General features: G+C 29.0%; 2 protein-coding genes across 2 annotated transcripts; both read right to left on the bottom strand.

Annotated features, from left to right (window-relative positions):
• Nucleotides 1-1,020: 1,020 nt before the first annotated feature.
• Nucleotides 1,021-6,991, bottom strand: LOC128961900 (uncharacterized). Its single transcript, XM_054308214.1, has 5 exons — nucleotides 6,971-6,991; nucleotides 6,192-6,852; nucleotides 5,084-5,834; nucleotides 2,057-4,306; nucleotides 1,021-1,636 (listed from the first exon to the last, which is right to left on the bottom strand). Exons 2-5 carry the CDS (start codon nucleotides 6,825-6,827, stop codon nucleotides 1,059-1,061), a joined length of 4,215 nt encoding a protein of 1,404 aa, XP_054164189.1. The 5' UTR covers nucleotides 6,828-6,852; nucleotides 6,971-6,991; the 3' UTR covers nucleotides 1,021-1,058.
• A 6,561-nt stretch (nucleotides 6,992-13,552) lies between these two features.
• On the bottom strand, nucleotides 13,553-14,827 carry LOC128961986 (G-protein coupled receptor 83-like). The gene has a single exon (XM_054308328.1). It carries the CDS (start codon nucleotides 14,825-14,827, stop codon nucleotides 13,553-13,555), a length of 1,275 nt encoding a protein of 424 aa, XP_054164303.1.
• Between the last annotated feature and the right edge of the window lie 2,367 nt (nucleotides 14,828-17,194).

Raw genomic sequence — 17,194 nt, 5'->3', positions numbered from 1 at the left:
TACCTACAAACAGATGTTCAACAAACAGCCGCCTAATTCAATACCGGACCGATCGACGCAATCATCGCACCGTCGAACCCGATCTCCTGGTCCGCGTCGGACATCTGTGGCCACATCTATCCTCCGCGACCAGTCTTAAAGCGCCGGGGAATGTTGCACACATAGACATCAATGTCTATTATCTTTAATTTTATAATCTTTTTGTTATTTATTTTATACTGTATCTTATTTTTAGTACATTTTATTGTCTTATATTTACACATATCATTATCATTGACCTTTCAATACCTACCTTTCCTGGAACTGCCTGTCATTGACCACATCCAGTGGCTCCTCAATGACCGGTCAGTATCCTGGTAAGGGATTATCTACTATACAAACCAACCAATACCTGTATCTCCCGCCATACATACCTCTCTATATAAACCCTATCCACTGTACATACACTCCAGTGTTTCACTGCCTCTCAGTCAGTGCTTCTCATACTCCCTTACTGTGCACATCGCTGCCAGTCATTACTGCTACTAATACCTGAGCCAAGCCTCAGCACCTATACCTGTCTCACACATACACTCCACGTGTCCTCTTAAATACTTACCATTTGTATCACCATTTGATCCATTGTTTTACAATAAACTTGTTATTTGTTATCAATCGTGTCTTCATATCATTCATACATATCAGTGATCGGTCTGACCATTCAGTCCACTGATATCTACAGACATACCGTTCGCTGGCCAACCACTCACTGTAGGAGAAGACATCGGAGATTAGGATCACTCCTAAGCCTAGCCTTTGGACCACAACTGCAGATCGGATCTCATATCACCTGTTGGTCTCACAACGACTTACTGGTGATCTTATAGTGGATATCTGTCTCATACCGACACATATCTACTAGTGTTTGGTATTGATTAGACGGAAGTACAGGTCTCATACCGACCCACGCTAAGTACGACCGGTCTATTTGGACATCAATTGTCTAAATAGACATTCCTCTGGAACTAAACAATACCACACCACAACAATATATAAAATTAAAACTCAAAAAAAAACAATCAAAAAAACTTTAGACGACAACACAATTGTTTAGCCGTCGATAGTCTAAACCAATTATCATAATTGACTTTCAATTTCAATAGTATATATGTTAACAATTTATAGATTACTAACTGTACTATTAATAGGTGCCAATCGCGCCTGTAGTCCGAATCCTGTAGACTATATCTGTACATTATTGACGATATATGACTGCCCCCGTTGGTAGGACACCTATCGAAACCGTATAGGCTAACCAACAATAGGGACTGGGTTTGTTTGATTACCAATAGATTGGACAGTTGTCTGATAAATTTGACGTACAATGTTACCGGTGCAAATGTATAACAATTGAGAAATAGTACGGGTATTAGTATAATACTGATAACAGTGGCGTCGGTTTGAAACAATATGCTAGCAATTTGGCCCATACTCTGAATGGATAGGGTCGACAGTGTTAGGGATAGTAGTAATGGTTGGGTCATTGATCGGCGTTCATATATGTCGACAATGAATACAATGGATACTATGGTCAACAGGTTGGGTAGGATATCCATAAGCTGTTTGGCCAGGAAATAGGATTCAGTACTGTACCAATCTATTGTGATTAAAATATTTATATTTTATTTTTTAATTATTTTTTTTTTAAAAAAGTCAATCATTTTGTTAAAATATAAAAGTTAAGATAAAATATATACAAATAATTATAGTATTTAAATAACATAAAAACCCTAAATGGTTTATATATTAGTTAAATTAAACTTTAACTTTGTATGTATGTGTGTGTGTATGTGTGCGTATGTATGTTTTTTTTGTATGTATGTATGTGTGTATGTATGTAATACTGTTTGTGTGTATTTGTATATATATATATATATATATATGTAATACTGTTTGTTTGTGTGTATACGTATCTGATTGTGTGTGTTTGTGTATGTATGTATATATATATATATATGTGTGTGTGTGTGTGTGAGTGAGTGAGTGGGTGACTGGGTGTATTTAAAAAAATACTTACTATTACGGTGCTCGTTGAGGAACAGTCTAAAATCATCGGTAAACGTAATCGACGATATAATCAATTGCATAACAGTATTGACCAAGGTTATAAAGGACAGGTAGTTAAAATTATAGACCAATAGGGTATCCAATCTCAGTGTAGTTGGCGTACGCAAACAAACCAATGGTTCACTGGTGCCGGTGCTGGTGTTGTTGGTGTTGTTGTTGTCAACAGCACCTACATCTACACAACTATCCGACGCCTCCAGATCTACTTGAAATATTAGCCGGGTAACAAATGCCATACCAATTAGTAGATTGTAGACACCCAGTTGGACACGCCAACCATACTGGCCAGTATAGACCAAATATCGGCTTAATAAATAGTAAAATTCCCGGCATGTAAAGCACCGGGTGGTTTGAGTTAATGGTATACCAGTACCATTAGCACCGTTAGTAGTGGTGGTGGTGACGGTAGTAGTAGTGGCCGCCACACGTATAGTGTAAGCCGATTGTAACCGTTGCTGATGTTGTCGGGTTTGTCGATGCATTTCAAGCACCTGTCGATCATTGATATTATTGCCAGCTATTTTCATAATCACTTCCAGCGGTATCTGTCTGTTTGGACAGTACTGGACACCGCATTCCCGTAGATGTTTGCCAATACCCGATGCCTGACCCGAGTATACACTAATACCGCCTTTGGCCAGTATGTAGAGCTGATCGTACAGTTCAATGATATCCATATTCGGCTGATGTATGGACGTTATGATCGATAAGCGATGACGTTTGGCCAGTCGTCGGAAACATTTGATCATCAACTGAGCCGAATAGCTGTCCACTCCCGATGTCGGTTCATCGACACAAATCAGATTCGGTTTCCGTCGGGCAGTCAACTCCATGGCCATTACCACACGTTTTTGTTGACCTGAACTACATTTGCTGACATCGATGTCCCTCAAGTCGGTCAGTGCCAACTCGTTCATCAGTTTTCTGGCTATCGACTCGTGTGAGTGATGGACGAGTAGTCTATCACCGATTACTGTCGAACTGTTTTTCAATTTGGACGCATAGACTATCGACTGGCGTACAGTCAAACCGGTCATCAGGTGTTCCCGTTGATCTTGGATTATAAAACACCGGCGCACCCGACAATTCGGGCTCAACCAGATCCGAGACTCGGCGGTCATCAGTTCACCGTATTGGCCGTTCAATGAACGCAACAGCGATGTCTTGCCGGCACCGGACGGTCCCATCAGTGCCGTCAGTGTACCGAACTCGACAAACCCGTCGACCGATCGGAGTATCAGTTTTTCGTCGGAGTAAATGGTTTTCGCCAACCGTAAGGTCAGGTTAGACCAGCCGATACTTAGCGAACCGATTTCTGTCCGCTGATTATGATTATCGGCTGCTTCTGTATGTATCTCCTGTTCCCCATCATCATCATCATCGTTGTTATTGTCCAAAAATTGTTTATTTAGCTTATAATCAATTAGGTTGTCGGCACACAAATGGTCAAACTTATCAACCGATTCATAGCAATCATAATATACGGAATTGGCGTCAATGTTGTTGTCATCGGTGTTGTCGGTGTTTTCAGCTACCGGTGCCAATGTCGACGACATTTCTATTATTATATTATTTTCAACAACAATTGGCCGACTATTTGGTGACTGCTGAAGCCGTGGCCACCAAAGTTTATTGATAATCAATTGCACCCATGATTGATAAACATGTCGATTGTTTAGGATAAGCATAGTTACCATACAGGCCAGCTTATAGACGGCAAACAGTTTGCCGAGATTTAGACAATACTGGACCAATAGGTCGGGCGGTTCGGTTAGGTTATACATATAGAGTAGATTGCTGACCTGGGGCTCCGGGCATCTGCCTTGACCGTAAATGGTTAGCAGCATAATTTGGGCGGCAAACCGACCGGGATATAGATTGCTAACCAGTTGGCCAAACTGGCCAATGTCCCTCAATTGGATGGCCAGACCGCATAGTATTTCCGTCATAATCATTACGATTACGCTGACTATGTAGACCATACGTCTGGTTGGTACAACCAATGTAATGAGTTGGCCGATAGCGTCGGTACATTGGGCGGCCATTACGGTTGCGTACAGAAACGGCCCGAAACGTTTCAGTTCCCTGGGTTGGCCAGTCGTATAGTAGACAATGGTTGAACTGATCGATGTGTTTATAGTGATCAGTACGGCAGTCAGCAGGGACTCGGTTAGCAAATAGCTGCCGGTGCTGTACCAGGCTGTGGGTGTGTGTGTGTGTGAGAGAGAGATAGAGAGAGAGAGAGAGAGAGAGAGAGACACACAAACAACAAGCACACACACAATCAATACACCCACACTCATATACTAACAATACACGCACACACATACACACATACGTACATACACATAAAAACACATACAAACATCACACACACACACAACACCCACACACACACACACACATACACACACAATCAATACACACATACAAACAATACACACATACGTACATACACATAAAAACACATACAAACATCACACACACACACACACACACACACATACACACACAATCAATACACACATACGTACATACACATAAAAACACATACAAACATCACACACACACACAACACCCACACACACACACACACACATACACACACAATCAATACACACATACAAACAATACACACATACGTACATACACATAAAAACACATACAAACATCACACACACACACACACACACACATACACACACAATCAATACACACACACGTACATACACACACATACAAACATCACACACACACACACACACACATACACACACAATCAATATACACATACGTACATACACATAAAAACACATACAAACATCACACACACAAACAACACCCACACACTCACACACACATACACACATAATCAATACATACACATAAAATTACATACAAACATCACACACACAAACAATACACAAACATAAACACATACACAGACACACATACATACATACCCGCACGCACCTACCGTTTTGGTGTTCATAGTAAAATCGCTGTAGCGTTGAATCAAAACGATTAACCGATATAATACCCATCAGTATAGTATTGATCAGTATATAAGCGTTAATAAACAGAAAATTATAGTAATTCTGGTCATTGTTGACCAACTGATCGAAACAGGACAGTCCCCGGCGGCGGCTGCTGTCCAGATCGGGCGCTGAAAACTGAAAACAATCGCTACCGGAGCCAACATCGGTCGGATAGGCCAACTGGAATATCAGTGCCGCAAACAGTATGATTGCCGTATGAATGGCCAATTGGCGCCACTTTACTGAATATATTTCGCTAACTAATCGACAGCTAAGTATCAGACAGTCTTTCAGTGAAAACCATTTGCCACGAGAACTGGTATGTTTGGATAGGTTTAACGGTTCAACTAATTGTTCGACATCCCTGAGCCGTTCCCGGGCTAGTTGTTGTTCAGTACGGCTACATAGTCGTAAAACTCGGGGATCTGACAGTCCTAACGAACCTAAAGTAATAACCGACGCCAGTGTCAACTCACGGCTAGGATCGGTGGCGCCGATGTCGGTACTAATCTGACAGTTGGCCATATGTTGCCATAGATCCCGGTACGGTCCCCAATACATACAGTGGCCACCTTTGGCCAGCAGATAGAGCTGATCGCACATGTCTAGGATATCGGTGTTGGGCTGATGTATGGTAGCTATGATGCATATGTTGTTGGTTTTGGCCAACCGTTTCAGACAATCGACGACCTATTTTATTGGATTTGTTAGTAGATATGATTAGTATAACTAATTGTATAGTTTAGCTATGTGTGTGTGTATGTGTGTGTTTGAGTGTGGGTGTGTATGTGTGTTTGTATGTTTGTATGTATGTGTGTTTGTATGTGTGTTTGTATGAGTGTTTGTATGTGTGTTTGTATGTGTGTTTGTATGTGTGTTTGAATGTATGTTTGTATGTGTGTTTGTATGTATGTGTGTTTGTATGTGTGTTTGTRTGTGTGTGTGTGTGTGTGTGTGTGTGTGTGTTTGAATATGTGTGTGTATGTATGTGTGCGTATGTTTTCTATGTTTGTGTGTGTGTGTGTGTGTKTGTAGACACCTACTGACCACTTCGGCAATATTGCTGTCCAGACCGGTAGTCGGTTCGTCGCACAGCATTAGTGTCGGCTTTTTATGCGAAGTCAACTCGAGTCCGAAGGCCAACCGTTTTTGTTCGCCACCCGAACACCGTTCAGCCATAGTATCGGCTGTATCGGCAATCATCAGTTCAGCCATCACTGTGTTGGCCACCGATTCGTGATCTATACGTTCACGACAGCCGCTGTTTTTCAGTCGGGAAGCGTATACGAGATTCTGGCGTACAGTTAGACCCATAACCAGATAGTCTTGTTGGTTGTGTCCGATAAATGTGGTCCGAGTTTGTTGGCTGCAACGTATACGCGACTGGGCCGACAAATACCACCCGTTGGTACCGTTCAAACATTTTAACAATGATGTCAGGCCGGCACCCGACGGTCCCATAACAGCTGTAACCGTACCAAAGTCGGCACTGCCTGACAGTCGACTAAGTATCTGCCGGTTGTGATGACGACGATCGCCGATAGAGATCAGTGACCGATATTTCAGTGTCAGATCAAACCAGGCTATGGCTGTCCTAACTGTGCCAATAGTTTCATCACTACTACTACTACTATCACTACTACCACTACTACTACTATTGGCAGTCATACTAATGGTAGTCATCAAAGTAGTCGATGCTATTTAAATGCTATTTAATATTTATAAACATAATAACATAGTATAAGTAAATTTTTTTTTATAAGTTTTTTATATATATATAAAAAAATAAAAATATTTTTAAATAAATCAATAAAACAAATACATACCTGAATTGTTTTGTTTTTTTCAAAATAAAATTTTAGTATTAATTATTATTATATAAATTGGTTAGAATTTTATTACTATATTTTTATACAAAAAATAACTATAATTTTTTTTACTATTATTTGATTTTTATTTATATATAAAAATTATTTTGTATTATAAAATTACTTTTTATTATAAAAACATTTTATACCATATGTGTTAAAAAAAATTTATATATACTGTATAAACAATTTTTTGTATGTTTACGAAAAAAAAATAAAATCATTGGTTAAATTAATTAAAATATTTATTAAAAAATAAAAAACATAAAAACGTTTTGCATAGCAAAAAGCATTGAATTTCAATATTTTGAATTAATTTTATTTATTTTTTTTTTAAATATTATTAATAATTTAAGTTAATTAAGTAATAAAAAAAGTTAATTTTTATAATGTATTTTTATATAATATATTTTTTATAATTTTCTATTTGTTTAAATAAGATTAAAATTTATTTTAATGATGACAAAAATTTTTTCTATTAATTACTGTATATATATATTTTGTAAAATTATACAATTATTATACCATATACTATATATATATTATTATTATATATATATTGTTTTTGTATTATAATATACATATTATTATTATTATTATATCAATGTGTTTGTGTGTTGAGTGTATTGTCCGATAAATACTAATACCGGAGCCGATGATAGCACTGGATATGTATTTAATTAAATTTTTATTTTTAGTTTTGTATTAAGTATTTTATTTTTTTTTTAAATTTTATCTATAATTATATCTATAAAATTTATTTATTATTTGTTGCTTACATTTAAATTTAACAATTATGTTATCAATCAATGTTTCGCTGTATTGTAAAAAAACAATTTTTATCCTAAAAATATAAAATAATTATTTCCATTATTATTAACATAATTGTCGACAATTGTTTTTGATAATAACAATTAAATTTTTATTGTAAATACTAATAATAATAAATAACAAAATAAAAATTGTTATTATTATTATTATTATTAAAATAATTTAATTGCATTTCTAGAAAAATTCATAAAATAGATATATTAATTTATATATATATAAGAAAATACAATATTAATAAATTAATAAAATTTAATAATAAATATTTTTAGTTATTATTTTTCAAATTTAATTATTTTTTGTTATAATAAATAGCTAACTAAATTATATAAATTATATATATATATATATATATATATATATATATATATATATATATATATATATATATATATATATATTACTAGTCTAGACCTCAATTACATTTATATAAATTATTATTTTACATATTAAAAAAATACAAATAAAATATAATATACACAATGTATAAAAATAAAATAATAATTTTACCAAAAAAATTATAAATATATATATATTTATATAAAATATAATATATTATGATTACGTATGTGTTTGTGTAATGCTATTTAAATATTTAATTTAAATTAATTAAATAGTTTTTTTTATTGAAAATGTTAGCATTTTTTAAAAATTTTATTAATATATATAATATTTATGAGAAAAAATTTGTTAAAATTTATTTTCTATTTCTATTCCTATACTTGTATAGTATTATATACTTTATATATATATGATATAAATATGATATATATATATATATGTATGATATATATATATGACATTAAATTTTAAAAGGTTTTTTTTATATAAGCCTACAAACAAAATAAAATGATTACATAATATTTCACTGATAATAATATTTATTGAATGAAAAAAAAATTTAAAAAAAATCAATATTAATATCTTTTTTTATATAAATAAAAGTTTATTAATAATAAAATAATTATAAATATTTTATTAATTTAATAAAAATAAATAAATATTAAATCTTTCTAGTATTTCTAATATTTATTGTTTTATTGTTATCAATTGTATTCAACAAATAGTTAAGTTAGCTAGATAGATTATTTTAAACAAATAAATTAAAAAATATCAAATAAAGATTAAACTAAACTATAAAATAAAATTATTAATGTATAAAAAATATTAAAAATTTATTTTATTTATTTCTCTCTATAGGATTATATTATCATTTTGTATGTCAGTATGATTTTGATATATATATATATATATACAATATATACTGAATATATATACTGTAAATATAAATATATATATAATATTTGAATACCACTCATATTATTGTCAATAATCCAATTCATTGATTCATAAATATATATATATTTTATATATATATTATATATATATATATATATATTATATTTTTACAGTATATATATATATATAAATATATACAATAAATACGGTATCGTTTGAATACATTTATTAATAATAATAATAATATAAAAAACAGTGAAATCCTATTTAAAATAAAATGTTATGAGATATGCGATAAATACTGTTCCCGTTCACTATCCAATTGAAAGCCCATCAACTATGTGTATGTGTATGTGTATGTGTATGTGTATGTGTATGTGTATGTGTATGTGTATGTGTATGTGTATGTGTATGTGTATGTGTATGTGTATGTGTATGTGTATGTGTATGTGTATGTGTATGTGTATGTGTATGTGTATGTGTATGTGTATGTGTATGTGTATGTGTATGTGTATGTGTATGTGTATGTGTATGTGTATGTGTATGTGTATGTGTATGTGTATGTGTATGTGTATGTGTATGTGTATGTGTATGTGTATGTGTATGTGTATGTGTATGTGTATGTGTATGTGTATGTGTATGTGTATGTGTATGTGTATGTGTATGTGTATGTGTATGTGTATGTGTATGTGTATGTGTATGTGTATGTGTATGTGTATGTGTATGTGTATGTGTATGTGTATGTGTATGTGTATGTGTATGTGTATGTGTATGTGTATGTGTATGTGTATGTGTATGTGTATGTGTATGTGTATGTGTATGTGTATGTGTATGTGTATGTGTATGTGTATGTGTATGTGTATGTGTATGTGTATGTGTATGTGTATGTGTATGTGTATGTGTATGTGTATGTGTATGTGTATGTGTATGTGTATGTGTATGTGTATGTGTATGTGTATGTGTATGTGTATGTGTATGTGTATGTGTATGTGTATGTGTATGTGTATGTGTATGTGTATGTGTATGTGTATGTGTATGTGTATGTGTATGTGTATGTGTATGTGTATGTGTATGTGTATGTGTATGTGTATGTGTATGTGTATGTGTATGTGTATGTGTATGTGTATGTGTATGTGTATGTGTATGTGTATTATGTGTTGTTCAAGATTTTTTAATGCTAAATGTAATAAATTTATTGAAAATAAAACTTTAAGGAAACATAAAGTTTTTATATATTAAATATATGTATATATACTTTATATATAATGCTCTAAAATAATAATATTTATAAAAAAAATTTATATAAATGTAAAGATTATTGGATATACAGTTTTAAACCAAAAATGTTGACTGATTTGATCAAAAATATGGACTGACATTAAAATTATGTATTCATTTATATATATATATATATATATATATAACTATAAAAAAAATATTTTAACTTTATATATTTTGTTGTTGTTTGAAATTACCATTTATTGTAATTTCAATAGTTTTTATAGTCATAGACATAGACATTAGTATACAGTATATTAAATTTATAACTTATATACATTTAAAATCTACTAATATTATATATATATAAATATATAAATTAAATTATAAGTATAGTGTAAATTAGCAATTTTTGTGGAGAGAGAGAGAGAGAGAGAGAGAGAGAGAGAGAGAGAGATTCACATAATATAAACTATTAAATTAAATATATTAACTATTGTTTAGTTGTATTAGTATTTTTTTTGTAGTGTATATATATAATAAACTTTTTATTTTAACAACACTATGTATTTTATAAAATTATATGATAATAATCATAATAATGACTATAGTTTTTTTTTAAAAATAAAATAAATTTTATATATATAAAAAAATTTAATGTATTTTTTGTGTAGATTATACTAATTTATTTTCATTAGTCCACATTTATTATTATTATTATTATACATAATAAATAAATATTATATAATATAGTATATATATTGTATGAATTAAATCTTTTTGCAACAATAATAATCATAATAATAATAATAACTATAATATTATTATTATTATTGTTTTTGATTGAAAAGCTTATAGATATGTATTGATCAATAAATAGTAATATTGATATATATATATATATAAATTTACATATAAATTAATATAGTTTATATCATATATATATATATAATAAAATAAAAATAATAATACTAATATATTTAATAATAATAATAATAAATATGCATATTATGTATAACAATAAGATTATAATTTATGAGAAAAATACTGTATATTAATAATATTAATAATAATAATAATAATAATAACCAAAAATATTTCCACAGAATTTCTATTAAATCTAATGTTTATACACTTTAGATATTTCAAGAATATTCTTAATAATCTAATATATATTTATACAGTATATAATAAAAATATTTATAGATATTTATATATATACTTATACTTAATTTTTTTTATATAATACTATCAATATTTTTTGAATTTACATAAAAATATTAAATTATTTCTATAGTAATACTGTATTTATATATATAGTTAATAGATAATACATTTAAGTAAAAAATATTTTTTTTAAACATTTATCTTTAATTAATATATTATTTATTTAACAATTTTACAAAAAATATTACAATATTTTTTTATGTTTAATTAAAATAGCATATGTATAATTTTGTGATAATTTTTGTAATAATTTTGTAATAATTTTTGTAATAATTTTGTAATAATTTTTGTAATAATTTTGTAATTATTTTGTAATAATTTTGTAATATTTTAATTTGATATTAAGTATATAAAATATATTATAGATTTAATAAAGTATTAAAAAAATGTTTTACATGTATAACATTAATAATTATAATTATTAATATTTTTACAACAATTACGTGTTAACAAAATTTTTTTTTAAAAATAATATTTTTTTTTAATTAATAGACAATAAAATATTAATAATTTTTTAATACTAAACTTAATTCAATAAACATTACTAATAATATTATATTTATTATAGATATATATATAAATATTTAAAATTAACAATATTTTTTGATAATTTATAGTTAGTATAATAAATATATTGAAACAATTGAAAAAAATTATAATTAAATTTTATATTTATATTTTATAGTAATTAAAAAATATTAATTTTTGTTTGTTTGTTATTGAATTATAGATAACAATATCTAAAAAACAATAGAAATATCAATACAAATATATAGATTATATTAATTACAAAATATATATTAATACAATAATAATAGTAAACAATTTATTTTTTTTATAATTAATTGATTAAATTAATTAATTATGATATTTGTGATTATTTTCAACTACAACAACAACAAAAACTAAACTCAATATAATAATTATTTATTTACAAAATAAATAATAAACAAAATAAATATTTTATTATTTTAATAAAATTATTTATTAATAAATTTTATTAATAAAAATTTTTTTTGGTGTGTTTCTCACTATATTGTCTTTTAAGATATAATTTAATTTAATTTTTTAGTGGATTATATAATGTATAATACATTTATCTATTGTGTTGATATATTAAGTAATAATAATAATAAGTTATATATTTTTATAAACATCAATGAGTATTATTATTATAACATATAGTATTAATATTTAATTAAATTTTTAAAGTTATATTATGTTTTATTTTTAAAAAAATATTTTCGATAGTAGTAAACCTTAACAATTGAAATTTTATCTGATTATAATTAGATAATATTAACTTAACTTTTAAAATAACAAAAAAACAATAATAATATTTATATAAATGATTTTTTAAATTTTTTTATATATATATAAATTGATAATAATAAATAAATTAAATCACTATTACGTTCATCAATAACATTAATAAAAATATTATCATATATATATATTGATATATAATAATTAATATATAATAGGATTATTGTACTGTATATGAAATACTGTATATAATATGTTATATGCATTTAAAAAATTAGAAAATAAAACTATAAAAAATAAAATAATAATAATAATACAAATATTATATATTATACAATAATCTATTTACATATTAGTTTACATATTGTTTACATAATTTATTATATATATATATACAGTATATTAAATAGATACTTGTATATAACCATAATATCTATAATATACAGTATATATTATAGTTATTATATTTATTATAGTTATTATAGTGATTATCATAATATTACTAATATCACACACATACACACACACACATACATACATACACACCTATATATATATATATATACACACACACACACACACACACACATACATACACACATACATACATACACACACACACACACACACACACAAACACATACATACATACATACATACATACATACACACATACACACACATATATATATATATATATATATACACATCCGGGAGCTTATATAATAGCTTATATAATAATATATTCATATTATACTATAGTTAGACATATGTCTGCTCTAAGACACCACTGGTCAACATTACCGGCTGTTGGTTGTGGTGCTGGTGATGATGGCTGTCCTCGCCGTTGGCCGTAATAGTTTGAATACCATTAACAGCCTCATCATCATCGTCGTCATCATCATCATCATCGGTGGCCGGATCATCGGCAACTGTTACCGATTTTTGTCGGCGGCCACCAATCAATATGAGTTTAACACAGCAAACATTGCGGACACCCCGTCGGAAAGCTTGGTTCATAAAACAGTAGATCATCGGGTTGTAACAGACGCTACTCATGGCCAGGGCGTGTAGTATTAGGAAAATGGTATAATTATGTGGTAGTATATTGAGATCCATAAGCAGGTGATAGGCATTCAGGGGTAGCCAACAAACGGCAAACGTCAAGCAAACCAATACAAGCATAACAATACGTTTGCGTTTGGCATCGCAATAGCGCCTATAGGTTTCGTCGGTTGAATGTGCGGCCAACTGTCCCTGACGGGCAATGATTGCCGCAATTTTCATATACAGACAACAGGTAACCGACAGTGGTATCAGAAATTGTGTGACAATAGCTTCGATGGTCAACACCAGATCGAAATGTATGTCGACGTTCGGGTAGACTGTCCGACAGCGCATCGACGGCCGATTACCGATATACTGGACTTCGACCACACGATTGAACATAGCGTGCGGTACCGATAGCACGAGCGACAGTAGCCAAGTACCCGCTAGGATAGCATTCAGTCTACTGGTGCTCATATAGCGTGACATATCCCTGGAGTGTCGGACAACTGAATAGTATCGGTGAACCGATATGACGGTCATTGTTACCGTCGATACATACACACAACATACTTGCATTACAGGCATCCCGATGCACAGCGAATCGGGAAATGGCCAATCGTCCAACAATATACGGGCACAGTTGAACGGTATGTTCAACGTAGTGGTCAGTATGTCCGAAACGGTCAACGATACGATCATTATGTTGGTCGTAGTCCTCAGTTTCCGATTACTGTAGACAACAAAACAGACCAAACAGTTACCGCTAAGCGATACTACAATAATAATGCCGTAAACAATGACAATGAGGACATTGCGCAGCCAGTTGTCCTCTACGGACGACGAGTAGTCGGTGTCGGCGGCATCGGTAATGGTCATAATGGTTGCCGATATGAATAGCGAATCGATGGTTGTTGTTGTTGGGGGTGTTGGTGGTGGTGGTAGTAGTGACGGCACAGTTAGATTTAGATCCGTTAAACTATAATCCATTTCCATAATAGTCTATTATATAGCCGTGTAGGTAGTGGTAGTGTTAGTAGTAGTAGTAGTAGTAGTGGTAGTAGTAGTGATAGTAGTAGTGGTGTAGTAGTGGTGTAGTAGTGGTGTAGTAGTAGTAGTAGTAGTAGTAGTAGTAGTAGTAGTAGTAGTAGTAGTAGTAGTAGTAGTAGTAGTAGTAGTAGTAGTAGTAGTAGTACTAGTAGTAGTATTGAATCTATAATTTAAATAATAATTTTTAAAATAAATTATTTATTAGATTTGTTATTATTATTATTATTAATTAATTAATTAATTTAGATTTAAATAAATAAATTTTTCTAAAAAATTAATATATTATTTAATTAATTGTATTTAATTTTTTAGTTTAAATATTTTTAACAATAACTGCTGATATTTATATTTATATATATTTAAAAATTAAAAAAAAAATTAATAATTATTTTGTTATTTAAAAATTATATATATATATTTATATAAATAATATAATACTATAAATATAATGTAAATTTAAAACATAATGTTTTTACCTGTAATACAGAGATTTTTTTTATGTATATATAAATTTAAACACAATATTTAATATATATATATATATTATATTATATAATATGTCACTTATTATATAAATTAATTTATTATTACATAACTTATTGACAACTATTGTTCACACCAAACAAATTTTAAAAATTTATTATATTTAATAATAATAATTATTATGATTATAGATAGTTATGATAATCACATAACTTATATATATATATATAAATATAAAGTATAATATCATTAATCATTTAGTGGATAACACATAATACACACTATTTATATGGATTTTATTTAATAGTATACTAATAATAATAAAAATATTTTAAATAATATCTATTATTATTTTATTAAGTAAAATGTTTTTTTTCTTCAAATATTTCATAAAAGTTTTTTTTATTTTCACTTAACTATAACTTTATTATTATTATTATTATTGATAAATCAATTGTTTTTATTTATCACTTTATTTTTTTTTTAAAAACATACAAACATTTATTGATAATAATTTATTTTATCATTTATAGATAATTTGATATTTAATATATATATAGTTTATTGACAATAACAATAACATCAAAATATATTTACAGTATATTTATAATGTATTTATAATATGATTTATATATATATATAATTAATAGTCAATTGACGTCAATTGATAATATAAAAAAATGTCAATTTTATTTTATATCATAAATTGTTTGTTTTAAAAAAAAAATAATTTTATTTAGTATATAAAACACACACACAATCACAACAAACTAACAAACAATTACTTACTAAATATATATATATTTATATATATATATATAAAATAAAATTCATTTAAACATTATGTTTAGATAATACCAAACAAACAAACAAAAAAATATTTAATTAGTAGTAAAGATATATACAATCACTAGACTATTGTATATAATATTATTAAACTAAACAAAAACAATTTGTTATTTAAGGTTATTTATATATATATATATATATATATATATATATATATATATATTGATATATATATAAATTAGTCTAGTATATTGCACATTGAAATAGGACAGTTGGTTTTTAGAAAGTTAATGAAAATGTAATTTGTTTTACTGTACTGTATATATATATATAAAACTTTTATACTAATAAAATACAGTATATATATAAAACATTGTGTGAGAGAGAGAGAGCAGGTATTATAACTATACACTTATACACACATAGATGATACACACCGTTAGGATTGAATGGTTGTATTCAATGGATAGTAAGCGATAGTTGACGACTGCATCGCGAGTACAGTTAGAAAGAAAGAGAGAGAGAGAGAGAGAGAGAGAGAGAGAGAGAGAGAGAGAGAGAGAGAGAGAGAGAGAGAGAGAGAGAGAGAGAGAGTTAGAGAGTGAGAGATCAAGTCTATTGAATTGCAAAATTTTTATGTGCGAGTGTGTGTGTGTGCAATGAGTTTTATGATACACACACACAGTCAGCAGTGAGTGGGTGAGTGAGTTAGAGAGAGAGAGAGAGAGAGAGAGAGAGAGAGAGAGAGTTAGAGAGTGAGTTAGAGAGAGAGAGAGAGAGAGTTAGAGAGTGAGAGAGAGAGAGAATATTCTGTACGTTAAAAGTGAAGATTCTTTACATGAATACAGAGAATACGCATGACTTTTATCATACATACATAAGCTATATATATATACAGTATAGTGAGTGAGTGAGTGAGTGAGTGAGTGAGTGAGTGAGTGAGTGAGTGAGTGAGCGATAATATAGCTATTAGTACTGTATTTAAAAACTATATAACTTTTATCGATAACAAGTAATTAGTAGTCTTTTATAATA

This window comes from Oppia nitens, unplaced genomic scaffold, assembly GCF_028296485.1.
Source record: "Oppia nitens isolate AA-2021 unplaced genomic scaffold, nextdenovo-longstitch-racon4-pilon3 scaffold14_pilon_pilon_pilon, whole genome shotgun sequence".
In the NCBI taxonomy this organism is placed as follows: domain Eukaryota; kingdom Metazoa; phylum Arthropoda; class Arachnida; order Sarcoptiformes; family Oppiidae; genus Oppia; species Oppia nitens.
The sequence above is the reverse complement of the archived record's forward strand: the minus strand, read 5'-3'. Positions and strand labels throughout refer to the sequence as shown.